Source organism: Lepidochelys kempii, chromosome 3 (genome assembly GCF_965140265.1).
Source record: "Lepidochelys kempii isolate rLepKem1 chromosome 3, rLepKem1.hap2, whole genome shotgun sequence".
In the NCBI taxonomy this organism is placed as follows: Eukaryota; Metazoa; Chordata; order Testudines; family Cheloniidae; genus Lepidochelys; species Lepidochelys kempii.
This window is the reverse complement of record NC_133258.1, coordinates 82,697,321-82,712,995: the sequence shown is the minus strand read 5'-3', so window position 1 is coordinate 82,712,995 and position 15,675 is coordinate 82,697,321. Positions and strand designations below refer to the sequence as shown.

The following is a 15,675-nucleotide window of genomic DNA, read 5'->3' as shown; positions in this document are numbered from 1 at the left end:
CTCCAATCCTCTGTGGCCTCGGCCCATGAAAATAGGGCTTGTAGAGCCACGAACACATAGAAAGTATGAGAATGGAGGGTTCAGTTGCCGCAGAAGAGGGAAAAGGACTGAGAGGCACATCAGGAAATCCACCAGGATATAATGGGTCTGCTCAGGTAACAAACACAAATGTTGTAGAGCACCATTGACTTACATGCTCACAGAATACTGACTCCACAGATTTTTCAGTCCCTGGAGAACTCTTTGGTCAGTGGTCCCTACATCCCACAACACAACAGATGGCATCACGGTGTGCACCCATACCCCTACTATGCCACACTGGGGGGAAAGCAAGGAGAACCACAGTTACACATACAGAGACCTGTGGAAACTACGCTATCAGACAATACTTGTTGCATTCCATTTTGGACTGTGGGTTTAAAGTTTGGTTAACCCTGTTACACTTTTGCTAGACTGTTTTTACTGAGTTTTTTGCACATTACTTTTGTTGGCTGTTGGTTTGCAATTTTTGAAAACTCTGCATATCTTTATTATTATAGGCAATAAACAACCCATATTCATAAGTTTAAACAAAGCATTACAGATATTATAATAATGTACACCAAGCATTACTGAATTCATAGTGACACACAATCCCTTCCCCCCTCCCCATTTTAAGTAATTTACACTAAGCATTACAGATTCAAAAATGGGAGAGACAGTAACCTATTCCTGAACACTGTTTCATAAAATGTTCAGACAATTCTACTGTGCCTGACTGCTAAAATGGTCTTTTAAGCCTCCCTCAGCGATACAGCTCCGTGGTGAGCTCTTCTAATAGTTCATGTGTCTGATTGTTCAAATTCAGCAGACAGCTGATCCACCTCACTCCACCACCACAGGATAACTTTTCTCCCTTCACTTCACAGACATTGTGCAATAAACAACATGCAGCAATAACAATGCCTCGCTGAAATCCAATCTAGTGGGCAAACATCTCCAATGACTCCTCAATCTACCACAAGCACATTCAACTGTCATTCCACTGAGCCAGTCCCTGAATCTTTCCTTGGTGCTGTAGAGGTGGCCAGTGTATGGCTTCATGAGCCAGGGGAAGGCTGAGTCACCCAGAATCACTATTGGCATTTCAACATCCCCAATTTGAATGCACTGGTTGGGGATGAATGTCCCTGTTTGCAACTTTTTGAAAACTCTTGTTTTCTTAAAGATGCGAGCATCATGAATCTTCCCCAATATCAGTGAAGTGTCCTGTCCTTGCATAACCATTGAAAAGTAACCCTTTCTGTTAATATACTCAGTGGTGACATGGGCTAGTGCCAGAACAGGGATACGTGTGCTGTGTATTGCCCTACTGCAGTTTGGGAAACCCACTGCTGCAAAACCATCCAGTATTTCATGCATGTTACCAACAGTCACAATTCTGTGTAGCAGGAGATGATTAATGGCCTTGCACATTTCTATGATGATGGCCCCACACTGTGGATTTTCCAACTCCAAAATGATTGTCCACTGACCAATTTGGTGTTGCAAGTTTCCAGAGTGTGATCGCTACGCACTTCTCCACTGCCAGTGAAGCTCTCATTTTGGCATCCCAGCACAAGACAGCTGGGGCAAGCTCAGCACACCCCTTCAGGAGCACAGGTTTTTGCACCCGAAATTTCTGAAGCCACCACTCATCATCCCACACCTGTTTTATGATGAAATCCCATTAATCAGTGCTTGTTTCTTAGGTGGCAAAAGTGGTGATACACCGTGAGGAGCTGCTTTGTGAATGCCTGTAAGCAACCAGGCTTTTTTTCCCCCACCATGTCCAATCAGCATGGAGTTATTGAGCCCAAACATCTCTGCATCTTCCTCATTACACTCCCAGTTGTAGTAGTATTTATTCAAGCTCTGCAAACAGGAGAATCATGCATCTTGTACTAGCAGCTGTCATGAGAATTCTGCTGAGCTGTGTAGAGTCCATGCTTCTGCCAGAGAGATAAGAGAAACCTAAAATGGCATGCAGGATTGTGGGAGATTTAAAAAACTGTTCCAGTACTATGGGACGGAACAGGTGTCACAGTTCAGAGCAACTGCATCTGTATTTCCCTAGTGGTCCACCAAGGGAACCCAGGCTCAGGCTTCTGGCTCCCCAGCTGTTGCCGTTTTTGGGTGGAAACCCAAGTCTCTCTCCCTCCCGACTGGTCTATTTCCAGGCTGAACAGTTCCCTGCCTTCATTGTTTTATGCCCAGTATACAACAGTTGGCCCAAGCAAGCCTGCTTTGCTTCTTCCCTTCAGAGATGACACATGGTATAACTGCCAACATTTGTAAGTTACCACACACCACTGCCTATGAAAGCCTATTTTATTAGTTAGGTAGAAACACTGCAGACAAAACATTAAAAACAATAAAGTAACTTACATGCATAGTAATAAGCTTACTCGAGATCACCCCAACTATCTTTGGCAGCTGAGTCATTCAAACCCCAAAAAGGGGTCTCATTTGTGGTCGTTAGTTCATAACAGCCCTAGCTCAAAACTAGGACATCATGAAAATTTAGTCCCTCTGTTATACAGTTTGGAGATCTTAGAACTGGAGATTTCTGGAGCAGGTAATCAATAGACAATCAGTTTCTTTCCTCAGGGTGTAGCTTCAAAGGGAGGGATTCAATGAGAGTCATTTGCATTCTCCTCACCCCAAGTAATTCCCAGGAAATCCATTTCAAACACATTGTCCCAAAAAGTCCTTTGAAATACCACACATCTCCCAGAGATTGCATGAATCTTGTCTTCCTGGTAAAGGAAATTTCATACAATCCCACAACAGTAAATATTATAGAATCATAGAATATCAGGGTTGGAAGGGACCTCAGGAGGTCATCTAGTCCAACCCCCCACTCAAAGCAGGACCAATCCCCAATTTTTGCCCCAGATACCTAAATAGCCCCCTCAGGGATTGAACTCACAATCCTGGGTTTAACAGGCCAATGCTCAAACCACTGAGCTATCCCTCTCCCCCCTAAACATTGCATTTTTAATACAATTGACCCCAAGCTATTAAATGCAATTCAATAAGGTTTAACTCAATCTTATAAGTTTTGCTCAATATATTGCAGGATACTGTCATATCTGTCACACTAGGCATTATTGGATGAAGAAAGTGGCATGACAGAAACTCAGTCTCTACTTTCAGAAATCCCTGGGTGAACTGGAGGCATCCCAGGAATTAAGGTGGATGGTGGCTTTGGGCACACTGGGATACCGACCTGTTGTGCACCGCATTTTATGTCAGTGCAACCATTCACAGAGAGGACACACACTGCTTAGGCAAGCACCCAAGTGTGCACATGTATGAGCGACATGTTACAGTTGGCAGCTATTCAGCAACATAATTTATGTTGACCAAACTTTGTACTGTAATGTAGACATGGCCATAAACTGTCAGATGGAAGTAGAGTAAACTGGAATCATAGTGCAGTGCTGCAGCAAGCCAGCAGAGTGTCTGAATTCAAAGGAGAAAGGACAGAAAGTAAAAAGAAACTTGAATTTTGATGGAGTGAGCAGATGTAAACCAACAAGTAGTATCCAGACCAAGGGATTGCTAATGAAAGAGAAACACTGTGGAGAGCCGTGGAGAGTTATTGTAGTTAGCTTATTCCATTCTTCAATTTTAGGAAGATTTTACACATACACTCCATACGTTTACCAAAAAGGCAGTTCAAATAGTAGGATTTTTTCACACTGCTCTGCAACCAGATCTCCTGATGAATATGGACTGACTTGGAATGGATCTGTAGAGTCCTTCTGGTCCTCTTTTATGGATATTAACCACTTATCATAGAATCATAGATTATCAGAGTTGGAAGGGACCTCAGGAGGACCTCAGGAGGTCAAAGCAGGTCCAATCCCCAATCACTTCATGGGGCTTTGAGTCGTAAAGGAGGCGGGGAAAACAAGGTAAAGTAGTGACTGCACTCAGATGTCTAGTAAAAATACTTAAGTCCACCTCTCCCTCAGACAAAATAGATTCTTGGACAGCTTTGTTTTTGCAGTGTCATCATTTAAAGATAACTAACACTTAATACCTACAAAAGCAAAGAGGTTAAGGCATACCACAAAAGCTGACTTGCACAAGGAATGGTCAAAAATCCACTATATCAATACGCTCCCAATAACCTTCCCAAGAGATGCAATCAGTACATTACCATACAGTCTTAACTATTTCCTTCTTTAAATCCTGTCACATCCAGCCCTGTGATAGACTGCTAACTCCTACTCCTCTGCAATATCCATAAAATACACCATGCTTATGATACCACATAATGCATAGAATCACTGGAACAGGCACATAGTGCGGGATACATATTTTTCTTTTCCTTTTTTATTTAAGTTGCTTTGCAAAAGTTTTGAAAATTGTTTTATATTCTTTAAAATATTAATTTTTCCAAAGGAGAGGCAGAATTTCAAACTATGCTCCCATACCAAATTAAATTAATTTTGTTCTCTACTACTGAGATCCTTTTTATCCTATTTTTAAAAAGTAATTTGTGTCTCTCACAGCGTGTTCTACGCTGGTTCAGACTGGATTTTTTTCTATTCCTTTTTTAATGTCTCTTTGATTAATCACTATTCTTTCCCAAGTGGTAATATGGTCAGAATATTTCATTTCAGTCTGAGAACTCTCCATTATTTCTTGAGTATTTTTAAAAGGGTCTGACAATTTTTTCTGTCTTGGATACTACAGTATGATAGGTGCCTTAGAAATACCTAACTGCCAATTTTAAACGTATTTGGATCATAATGTATTTGCCGATATGAAATTAGTCTAAATATGCAAAATTCCAGATGCAATTCTCTATATTTATCAGATTAGATTAATACAGGCAGTATCAAGTTAAAACATATTAGAGAATATTCCTTATTTAAGAGCAGATCAGTCTCTTTCTCATCCTCTTTTCAGAGCTCCTTTTGGTTGCAGCTATATTTGAAGATATTTTCAAGGTCCTGAATCACATTTACTATTGTTCATACCCTATTTCAAAACATGACCTCACTTAGAGTTGAGCTTATTTCGAGTAATTAATATAGTTGCTCAACAACACTTAAAATGCCTCAGTTGGTGTTTATTCTGAAAACCTGGAGATCTGAAACATTTTTACAAACTCTTGTGGCCTTGAGCCTCAGATATTTTCAGATCCTCTGAACTGAACATACACAAGGTAATTCCTTAATAAAATTAAAGTCATTGTTTAAAATTTGAGGCTAATAATTTTGAAAATTTATTCTATTTGCATCAATAGACTTCATAGCTTTTTTTTTTAAACTCGAGTTCATTTTGAACTAATCCAAAAAAAGCATCTTGAAGTACCAGCAAATTTATATCTATATTTTCATAATGGAAATGTTGTTTCAATCATAGATAATAATAAGGTTTAATAATAAATCTTATGTTTGTCATATTTTAGTGAATAAAGCTATTTGAACCACAGCAACCATTACATTAAACATACAAAAAAAATCAAAACCCAAAGTGTGTTGTGCTTAGTACAGTTCATATCTTCAAGAAGCTCGCAAGTTATCTGCACTGCGGAAATGGGGCCAGATTATTCCCTGATTTCTAATGGTATTAAACCTGGAGTAAGTCCATGATTTCACGAGGTACTCCAGATTTCCGCTGCTAGAAGTGAGGGAAGAAGTCAGACCATGAAATAAAGTGACGTTGCTCAGACTAAATGCAATTGTACTATCAACTATTTGTGCCTGTTTCTCTCCTCATCCTCTTCACCACCATTCCTCATATACATTATCTCAAAAAATGACAGAATCAAAGACAATGATTCCAGCTGGACAGCTGCATATAATTACTTCTTTTAAAAGAACTAGTATTTATCACTCTGAACAGAAAGCATTTCTTGATAAAAGTAGATCATTTCAGGTTTCTAAGAACATCCGTAAAAACTAAAAAGCTGAACTACATATAAGCACCCTCCAACTCCTACTAAATAAAAATCCTTTTGTATATAAAAATATTTTAGCTAATTGCAAAAAGCATCTCTGTAATCTAAAATACACCAATCTGTTCAATTTAATTCCATAACCAATCCTAATTTAAGTATCTCAATAACCAATAAAAAAAAAACAAAAAAAGAAGTCCAGATTTTAGCATAAAAATAACTGAATACCCCTGCCGAGGTTTACCTTGATCTGTTAGGTTTCAGAGTAACAGCCGTGTTAGTCTGTATTCGCAAAAAGAAAAGGAGGACTTGTGGCACCTTAGAGACTAACCAATTTATTAGAGCATAAGCTTTCGTGAGCTACAGCTCACTTCTTCAGATGCATATCGTGGAAACTGCAGCAGGCTTTATATATACACAGAGAATATGAAACAATACCTATTCCCACCCCACTGTCCTGCTGGTAATAGCTTATCTAAAGTGATTTCCAGCACAAATCCAGGTTTTCTCACCCTCCACCCCCCCACACAAATTCACTCTCCTGCTGGTGATAGCCCATCCAAAGTGATAACTCTTTACACAATGTGCATGACAATTAAACTGGGCTATTTCCTGCATAAATCTGTTAATGTGTCAACACTACAAATGATCTTTTCTTCACTAGAATTTTACCTCATGTTAGTTACTGCATGTTAGCTAATTGATGGTAAGAACACACCTTTGTTCCTTGTGAAGATGAACCTTTGAAGACAGGATCATACTCATTAATTACTGGCACAAAACTTGGCTCCACGCAGTCATGAGTTTTCCAGAGTTATGATACACAAATGATTCCAATCAGACAAGCTGTTCTAACTCACACTATATAATAAACCCAGATGGAATGACCACGACAGAACACCCGACCGACTCCTGCTGTGAAAAATAACGAAAAAACCGAAAACCGAACAGCCCCCGTTCCCGCCTAACCTTTTACTTTTTCCTAACACTGAGTGAACCTGCAACAGCATTTCAAATCCTGTGCTAAATACACATAGCAGAAAAAACACACATTGCCTGCAAGTACCTTGCTACAAACAGAGATATTATCATAAGAATTGAAATAAATCTGTGACACCACCTGCAACCTAGGCTTGTGCCCCTCTTGGCTGTCTAATACCAGTGGAGAATGCCTTGGCCCTCAGCTAACAGTAACAGTCAATGCCTCTTTCTGAGACAACACTGAAATAGGTGGTAGTCCCAGTGTCAAGAAACACTAGATGCCAGTGACCTCACCATTGACTATTCAGTGTTGAAATTCTTATTCCTGGGCAAGATTTTAATCAAGACTATGACAGTAAACTAAATGTAGCAACACCGGGCTTCCATTGGTATTCAAACCCCAATCAACCTGGCTTACGCCCAGGTCATGTAACTGAAACAGCACCATTTGCACTGTGCCACAAGTACTCCTTTTCTTTGTGTTTCACCTCTGCCATTGCTGAAGAAAAAGGTGGTACTATGTGATCTACTCTGCCATCTGACATGGATCATGAGGTACTGCTGCCCAGCTACATGTGCTGGCAAGAGTCAACAGAATCACACGAAGCTCATTATACTCATTCTTTTCAAACAGATCCAAAGGAGTTAGGATAAGCAGCTACTGCTCCTGACCAAGAATTTTTGGTGTGTAGAGTCCCACAGAACTCACTCTTCTCACTACTCTTATTTAATATTTCTATACCACATTAGAGAAACATTTTGTGATGAAACAAGTTGCAACATGAATGATATGCCAGTGACACACAGCTCTATTTACCTTTTTCATCCAGTGCAGACGGCATTCCATCCCAGATATCAAAATGAATGAAGGAGACAGAAGCCTGAATTTGGAACAAATGGCTCAACTGGAACAAGACTGAAGCGAGGCTAACTAAAAGTGTTTTAAAGAACCAGTGAACACCAGGGTCTCACTCTGCATCAGGGGCATCTGATCACATTAAGAAAATGTGTCATCATGGGGTCCTACTGGAATCAACATTGTCACTGAATAATAAAGTACCAGATGCTGTCACAGGCACCATTTCCAACTAAATGACAACTACAATCATTCCTCTCATACAACAGCTCTACCACAGTATTTTGTGCACCTGTCACCTCAAGGCTAGACTACTGTAGCTCAACCAGAAGCTTTATAAAATGTTCAAAAAGAAGCTATAACTGTGCAGTCTCCTAAGCAGGATGAGCCAAACACAGCATATCACTTTTGTTCTCTGCAACACACATCTGCTCCCCCATTCACTACAATACCCACTTAAAGATTCTTGTACTGAAGCCCTTAAAAGTCATCTACCTTAACAGCTGCAATCATTCAGTATAGTCTAACATAATTAGGTATAAACTCCAGGAGACAGAGGTAAAGCTCCTTCAACAAGACAAGAGGTTCAAAACTCTGGAACAACTACCCAATGGAGATCAGAGTCCTAACATTCCTATCCTCAGGTCATACTGTAAGATTCAACTCTTTTTCCCCAAAGAACCACAGCAGAAGATAGCCTGGCAGAGTGCTCAAGAGGAGGGAAGATCACTGTCTGCCCTTCTGGACAGTTATGACTTTTTATATATATAATTCTCTGACCAAATGTTGAGGAAAGTAACTGAAAGGTAAAGAGCTCTTGGAAATGAGCTTACCTCCTCTGGCTTAACAGATTTTTGCTTCTTTAAACCCAACACATGCAACTATTCTGCAAATGGGAGTTATGTCAGCTCTAGAAATGACAAACTGTCTAATGTCCCTAGAAATTGTGTGTGTTTGGAAAACACTGAGGAAAACTGATCCCAAAGATCATCCTCACAAAAGTTTGTGATTTTGTTTCCTTTAACTTAAACAGAACTTGAAAGTTTAGGTGAAGGAAGGTGAATGTGTACGCAGTCCCACATGGCCAGGGTTTTTATTTTATTAAAAGATACTTGATACATCTTCAGTTCATGCAGGATATCTTCAATGTTGTTTGTCAGCTGATTGTCTGCTTTTGAGGTTGTAAGGCTGAGCCATTTGCCTCTCCATTCTGATCAATAAAAAAAAAAATTAGCAAGCCAATATCAAGAAGGCCTGTTAGCAAGGGAAGACGACAGAGAATCTGAAATTTCAGCTGTGGTCCAACAAGAAGTAATTTTTCTCTGCTTACCGGCTACATCAGGATGCCTAGAATACTCTCAGAACACGTTCAGTGTATATTGTGTTAGCTCTCCTTCGCAGATACACTCAGGAAAACATGTCCCATACATCACAACTGGACTGTAAGGACTCAGACACTGTGTGATGGTGGTAGAGAATGTATAAGCAGATGTTTCATGACTGTATTCCCCCCTCTAACCAGGATTAGCCTATCTAGCCGTGGAACACACTAGGGCTACAAAGCTCCTGTGGGCCAGCAGCTAAAGATGTTATTTTTTACAGGATTAACTCCTTAAAATTGCAATCATAGAATCATAGAATATCAGGGTTGGAAGGGACCCCAGAAGGGCATCTAGTCCAACCCCCTGCTCAAAGCAGGACCAATTCCCAGTTAAATCATCCCAGCCAGGGCTTTGTCAAGCCTGACCTTAAAAACCTCTAAGGAAGGAGATTCTACCACCTCCCTAGGTAACGCATTCCAGTGTTTCACCACCCTCTTAGTGAAAAAGTTTTTCCTAATATCCAATCTAAACCTCCCCCACTGCAACTTGAGACCATTACTCCTCGTTCTGTCATCTGCTACCATTGAGAACAGTCTAGAGCCATCCTCTTTGGAACCCCCTTTCAGGTAGTTGAAAGCAGCTATCAAATCCCCCCTCATTCTTCTCTTCTGCAGGCTAAACAATCCCAGCTCCCTCAGCCTCTCCTCATAACTCATGTGTTCCAGTCCCCTAATCATTTTTGTTGCCCTTCGCTGGACTCTCTCCAATTTATCCACATCCTTCTTGAAGTGTGGGGCCCAAAACTGGACACAGTACTCCAGATGAGGCCTCACCAATGTCGAATAGAGGGGAACGATCACGTCCCTCGATCTGCTCGCTATGCCCCTACTTATACATCCCAAAATGCCATTGGCCTTCTTGGCAACAAGGGCACACTGCTGACTCATATCCAGCTTCTCGTCCACTGTCACCCCTAGGTCCTTTTCCGCAGAACTGCTGCCTAGCCATTCAGTCCCTAGTCTGTAGCTGTGCATTGGGTTCTTCCGTCCTAAGTGCAGGACCCTGCACTTATCCTTATTGAACCTCATCAGATTCCATGATTCATGATTCCAATTCCATGATTATTATTAAATCAAAATCACTGTGTGTAGGCTTATCGTTGTATGTCAAAATAATACCTTAAGCCTTTAAGGGTACATCTATACTCCAATTAGACACCTACGGCTTGCCTGTGCCAGCTGACTCAGGCTCGAGCTAAGGGGCTGTTTCATTGCTACAGACTGATCTCTGGGACCCTCACAGCTCCAGCCTGAGCCCAAACATTTACACCACAATTAAACAGCCCCTTAGGCTGAGCCGCAGGCTTTTAATTGCAGTGTAGACATACCCTAAGTATGACCTTACAGCAAAGGTCAAGTACATCATTCATCTCTGACTTTACATGCAAAAAGTGTTCTATGAAGAGAAAAGAAAAATAACATCTGCCAGCGATGATAGCAGAGTGTATTTTCCAGTAGGTTTTACCATGCTAAGGTGTCAGGCTGCCAACCCAGGAAGGGAACAGTTGTCTTCCTTCTTGAGGTTGGGTGCTAGCTAAATTGAGGAGGCAAACGGGCCACTGACAGCATAGCCAGCGAGTGGCTGAAGAAATGGCTAAAACAACATGAATAAATGGGCCCCAGTTTCTTGCGTGTCCCTCGATCTATTCTACAGCGGCGGCATGGAGGCTGTCCCCAATGAGAGGCTGCTAAGAATCTCAGGGGCTACAAAAAGACTTGCCCTCTCAGTGTGTACCTACAACTGTAGGACACTGATAAGGGATGACTCGATCAACCATTTAATGGAGGAGAAGGCAAGGCCAGCCTGCAAAGTCTTTGGTCTCTGCGAAACATGATGAAGAAAGGAGATGAAAGTGAAGTGAAGAGATAGAAGCACCATCATATTGGGAAAAGGAGAAGGCGCGAGAACTGTTGGACGAATCGATTTTATTGTCAACAAGGAATGGTCTTCAAAAATCATCTCCTGCAAGTTCAAGTCATCACACATCGGAATGCTACACCTCCAACTGAACAAGAACAGCACCCTCAAGATTATCCAGATCTATGCTCCCACAAGCACAAGTGAAGATGATAATGTGGAAAAATTCTATCAGTAGCTCGAAGAAACCCTCACTCAAAAATCCACAAATACGATTGTGAAGGGAGACGTCAATGCCAAGGTCGGAAGAGGGAAAGAAGGCGAAAAGTTCATTGGAAGGTATGGCATCAGCAAACGGACTGCATGAGGAGAGTGACTGGCAACTCTGGTGGAGATGAAAGAAATGTTCATTGGTAACATTGGTTTAAGTAGAACAAGAGAAGGTGGATCATGCCCAATGTGAAGAACAAGAATGAGATTGACTATATTCTGATCGATAAGCGGCACATCATACAAAACATCTCAGTAGTGTAATCATTCAACACCAGTACTGACCATCGCTTGCTTAGAGCGAGACTCATCTTCAACGAAAAGGTAGAGAAGAAAGCGTTACTGATGGCAAATCAGAGACAGGGGCCAAAAATATTCTATGAGGCAATCCTGAAAATGAACATTTCCAAGGAAGACTGAAGTCTCATAGAATACTGTGATGAGTACTATAAAAACTTCACTGATAAGCTGAGACAATGCATGCAATTAGCTAACAAAAAAAGACCGAAAAGAGCAAAGGTAAGAGTCTCAGAGGAAACAAGGAACTTGCTACAGAAATGGAGAACTATGAAGAGAAATGATGGCAACAAACTCAAGTACTCCCTCCTCTGCAAGCTGATAAGACGACGACTAAAGGAGGATTTTGAGAAGTACTGAAATGAAAGCTTCTTAAAGATGGCTAAAGATCACAGAAGCCTCAAAAAATGCCAACGGGAATTGACACTGTACTGGTTGACAATAATGGCACTGAAGAACAAGGATGGAAAAGCAGTAATTGACAGAACAGGGATGGAAGCAGTCTGCAAAGATTTCTGCACTGAACTGTTCATGTATCAAATAAATGTCCCACTACCAACACTTCAACAGACCAATGAGCACATACTCCCAGTCCTCATCAGCGAAGTTCGACATGCAGTTTATCAAATGAAGGAAGGAAAAATTCCAGGAAAAGATGGACTGACAACCAAAATAATAAGAACTGGAGGCCAAGACCTCTGGGAAATTCTTGCTAAGAGGTTTAGCTGGAAGGAGTCCAACACCATTTTGCTGTATAAGAAGGGTGATCGTGAAGATCTAAATAACTATTTTCCAATATTCCTGCTTTCACTTGTTTATAAGCTGTTCCAGACTAATAACAAACTGACTCTCAAAGTTGGGATGAGCAGCAGCCAAAAGAGCAGGCAGGTTTTCGAAGGAATTTCAGCACTATGGACCAGCTAATGGAGCACTCAAGGCAATACAAATTCCCTTTATGCATTGCTTTCGACAACTATGAAAAAGCATTCGACAGTGTAGAGATCAATGCAGTGCTGAAAGTTCTTGCAGAGCAGGGCATCGACACAAACTACATCAACCTATTAAAAGAAGCAAACTCTGACTGCACTATGCATATAACTCTGTTTGACACTCCCCTTCGTACCCCAATCAAAAAAGGTGTGAAGCAAGGAGACATGATTTCACCCGAACTCTTCACAACCTGCCTCGAAATGGTAATGAGGTGGATGAACTGGAAGGGTGGAATTAGTACCAATGAAGAGCAGTTAATCCACCTCAGATATCATGCTGATTACTGAAAACACTATGAAACTACAGAAAATGCTGCAAGAACTCGACAGAAAAAGCAGCCAAGTTGGACTAAAAATGAACAGCTCTAAGATGAAATTTATGCGGCCTGATGCCTTGCCTAAAGCCCAAATAATAGTTAAGAAAGAACAAATTGAAGAAGTCAAGCAATACGTTTATCTGGGCCAAGAAATTAATATGCACCACGATCAGTAAGACGAACTCTCACAAAGAAAGAAAGCTGGTTCGCACGCATTCAGTTCTATCAAGGATGTCCTCCAAGGAAAAATCAACAAGGCAACACACACCAACCTCTTCAACTCAACAGTACTGCCAGCAATATTGTACAGCAGCGAAACATGGATACTGATAAAAGGTAGAGGAGCAACAACTGGCTGTAACAGAGACAGCAATGGAAAGAAGAATTCTGGGGATGGGATTTCAATCCACAACCGATTCCCCAATGAAATGATCAAACAGCAGAGTGGAGTGCAGGACGTCGTTGTTGAAAGCAGGTACAGTAAAATGCGATGGGCCAGGCATACAGCTAGGCTCACTGTCAGTCGATGGACTGCAGCTGTCGCTGAATGGTATCCACAGGAACTGAAACAACCATTTGGCCAACATCCAAAGAGATGGGAAGATTTTATCGTAAAAAGGCATGGCCGCACATGGAGAAGTAAGGCCAGGATAAGAGAAGAATGGAAGGCATGTTGTGATTGGCTCAATCTATATGAGGGCTGAAGGACTGATCGATCAAGGTGAGATAGGAGGCCAAACTCAGCCAGTAAAAAAGTTAAATTAAACTTTTAAAAGTTCACATGGGAACAGGTGCACAAATTATTATTCTAGAATAAATTTGGTTGCCCTGTTATTACTGTACCTATTTTAATATATACCACGGAACACCTCATTTTGTTCAACAGAGCACCAGGCAATTCCCAACATTTATTAAAAATGCATATAGATCATTAAATTAAAACTCCTGCATACCATCCTCATGGAGAAGGCAAAAGAAATCCCAGTTTATTCCTACATCAACTGGCCTCCAGATATAGATCTTTGGCATTGTAGAGTATGTCTACATAGGATTTTCCCTGACCTACACTAGAAAAGGAAGTGTATTAATCCATCCCCCTGCATCTATGTGAAAAGAAGATCTAAGCACCACATCACATGCCCTCTGGATATGGAATATGGGAGATACCCTTTGTGGGTAATTTTAAGGGGAAAAATATCCCTTCCTCTGCTGGTAGCCCAAACACTGATTTCCAAGTGTCTGCTTTTGGATTCAGAAGCAGAATTAAAAAGGAATTATGGAAATCTAGGGCCCCAAGAGCACACATCCACATACCTAGACTTGCAATAGAAGTTTCAAAATAGAGGTTTGTTTTCAGGTAGTGTCCCTCATTTTGGAAACAGTCTTCAATTATTTATTTATTTTTAAGAAATCCCAGAATTGGCATTTTTCAAAGAAAGGCCCTGGAAAGTGATGCGTTAGTCCACAAGCTGGAGAAAGCGAAACCATGATCTGGTAAATAGTAGTGTAAATAGTAATGATGTAGGTCCGATATTTAAGTTTTGTTTAAAAAATATTTTACAAAGCTTAAAATTAATTAGAATCTTGGCATTAATTGAAAAATATTAATTACAAAGTTTGTTATGACAAACGTTTGCCTCCAGTGTTTACAACTCAAGCACTCCAGCATTCTGCCTGTGCACATGCACCAGAAACTGACAAGGCCTTTTTGCCAAAGCTCAGTGAAATACAAAAGCAGACAGCATGTGTGACAAAAAGTACATTTGATTTAGTTTTAGAATTCTTTTAGTTTTAATAACTTGATTATTATTATTATGGTGTGGCAAGCTTTCTAGGGGATGTCCATAAACTACGTAACACATTTTTTTGTTATTTTCATCACTCACTTTCCTCCCCTTGTAACACTGAAACAAACATGCAAAATTAAGGACTCACCCACCCCTAATGTGTTACATAATTTATTGACAGCCGCTTATATACTGAAAGCAAAGAATGGAGTTCCATGCAGGAACAAGAGTCTGATTGCAGAACTGGGGCCAAAGTTAGTAACAAAGAAAGATTTTTTAAAACGTGACAGTCTCTTTAAACATACCCATGTAGACAAAACATTTATATAAAAAATAAAAGTTCTGAGGACAAACATTTAAAGCGGTTTTCTATTATCACCATAAGCCTCACCTTTGACAGAAGATTGTTTGGACTGATACTGTAGCCTTTAAGGCTCTCATGTAACTTCTGCAAGCATTGTACAACTCTTCGTTGTTGTTCATCATTCCCCAGCTCTTCTGCTTTGATCAGAAAGTCATAGTGTTCTAAAGGTCCATTGCAAACCAACAAGGCCCTAGAGTTAGCATCTGCTAGAGTATTAGGGGCTATGTTCTCAGCTGCCTGAATTGTGTATGCTGTAAAATAAGAAATAATTAACTGTTAATAGAAAGGTTCTGAAAGTTGTTTTATTATATCCTTAAACAATATACACATTTACACAAATTATGTTCAAAAATGGCTGCTACTTTAAATAAGTAGTAACAGAACAGTATAGATTAGCTAAATATGCACCAATATATTATATGCAATCTCTTTGTATTTCTCTAAATAAGCTTTTTAAAATGTAGTTCAAAACTGGAAGTTGCTTAGTACAGGGGGGAAGGGTTAAACATGTTTATATATATATATATAGTGACAAAGCTCTGTCCTTGCCTCCATGGGTCCCGCGTTTCTTGGCGGATTTCACTAGCCTCAGAGGCTCACTGTGACCCTCCACATAACCCTTCTTTCTCTAGAGACA

The 15,675-nt window shown here is 40.5% G+C and overlaps 1 protein-coding gene across 2 annotated transcripts in view; it reads right to left on the bottom strand.

Moving 5' to 3' along the window:
• AFG1L (AFG1 like ATPase) overlaps positions 1 to 15,675 on the bottom strand; it is a 136,082-nt gene that overhangs the window by 98,827 nt on the left and 21,580 nt on the right. For both annotated transcript variants that reach the window (XM_073336943.1, XM_073336945.1), the window contains one exon: positions 15,066 to 15,289. In XM_073336943.1, the coding sequence (XP_073193044.1) occupies positions 15,066 to 15,289 (224 nt within the window). The remainder of the gene's footprint in view (positions 1 to 15,065; positions 15,290 to 15,675) is intronic.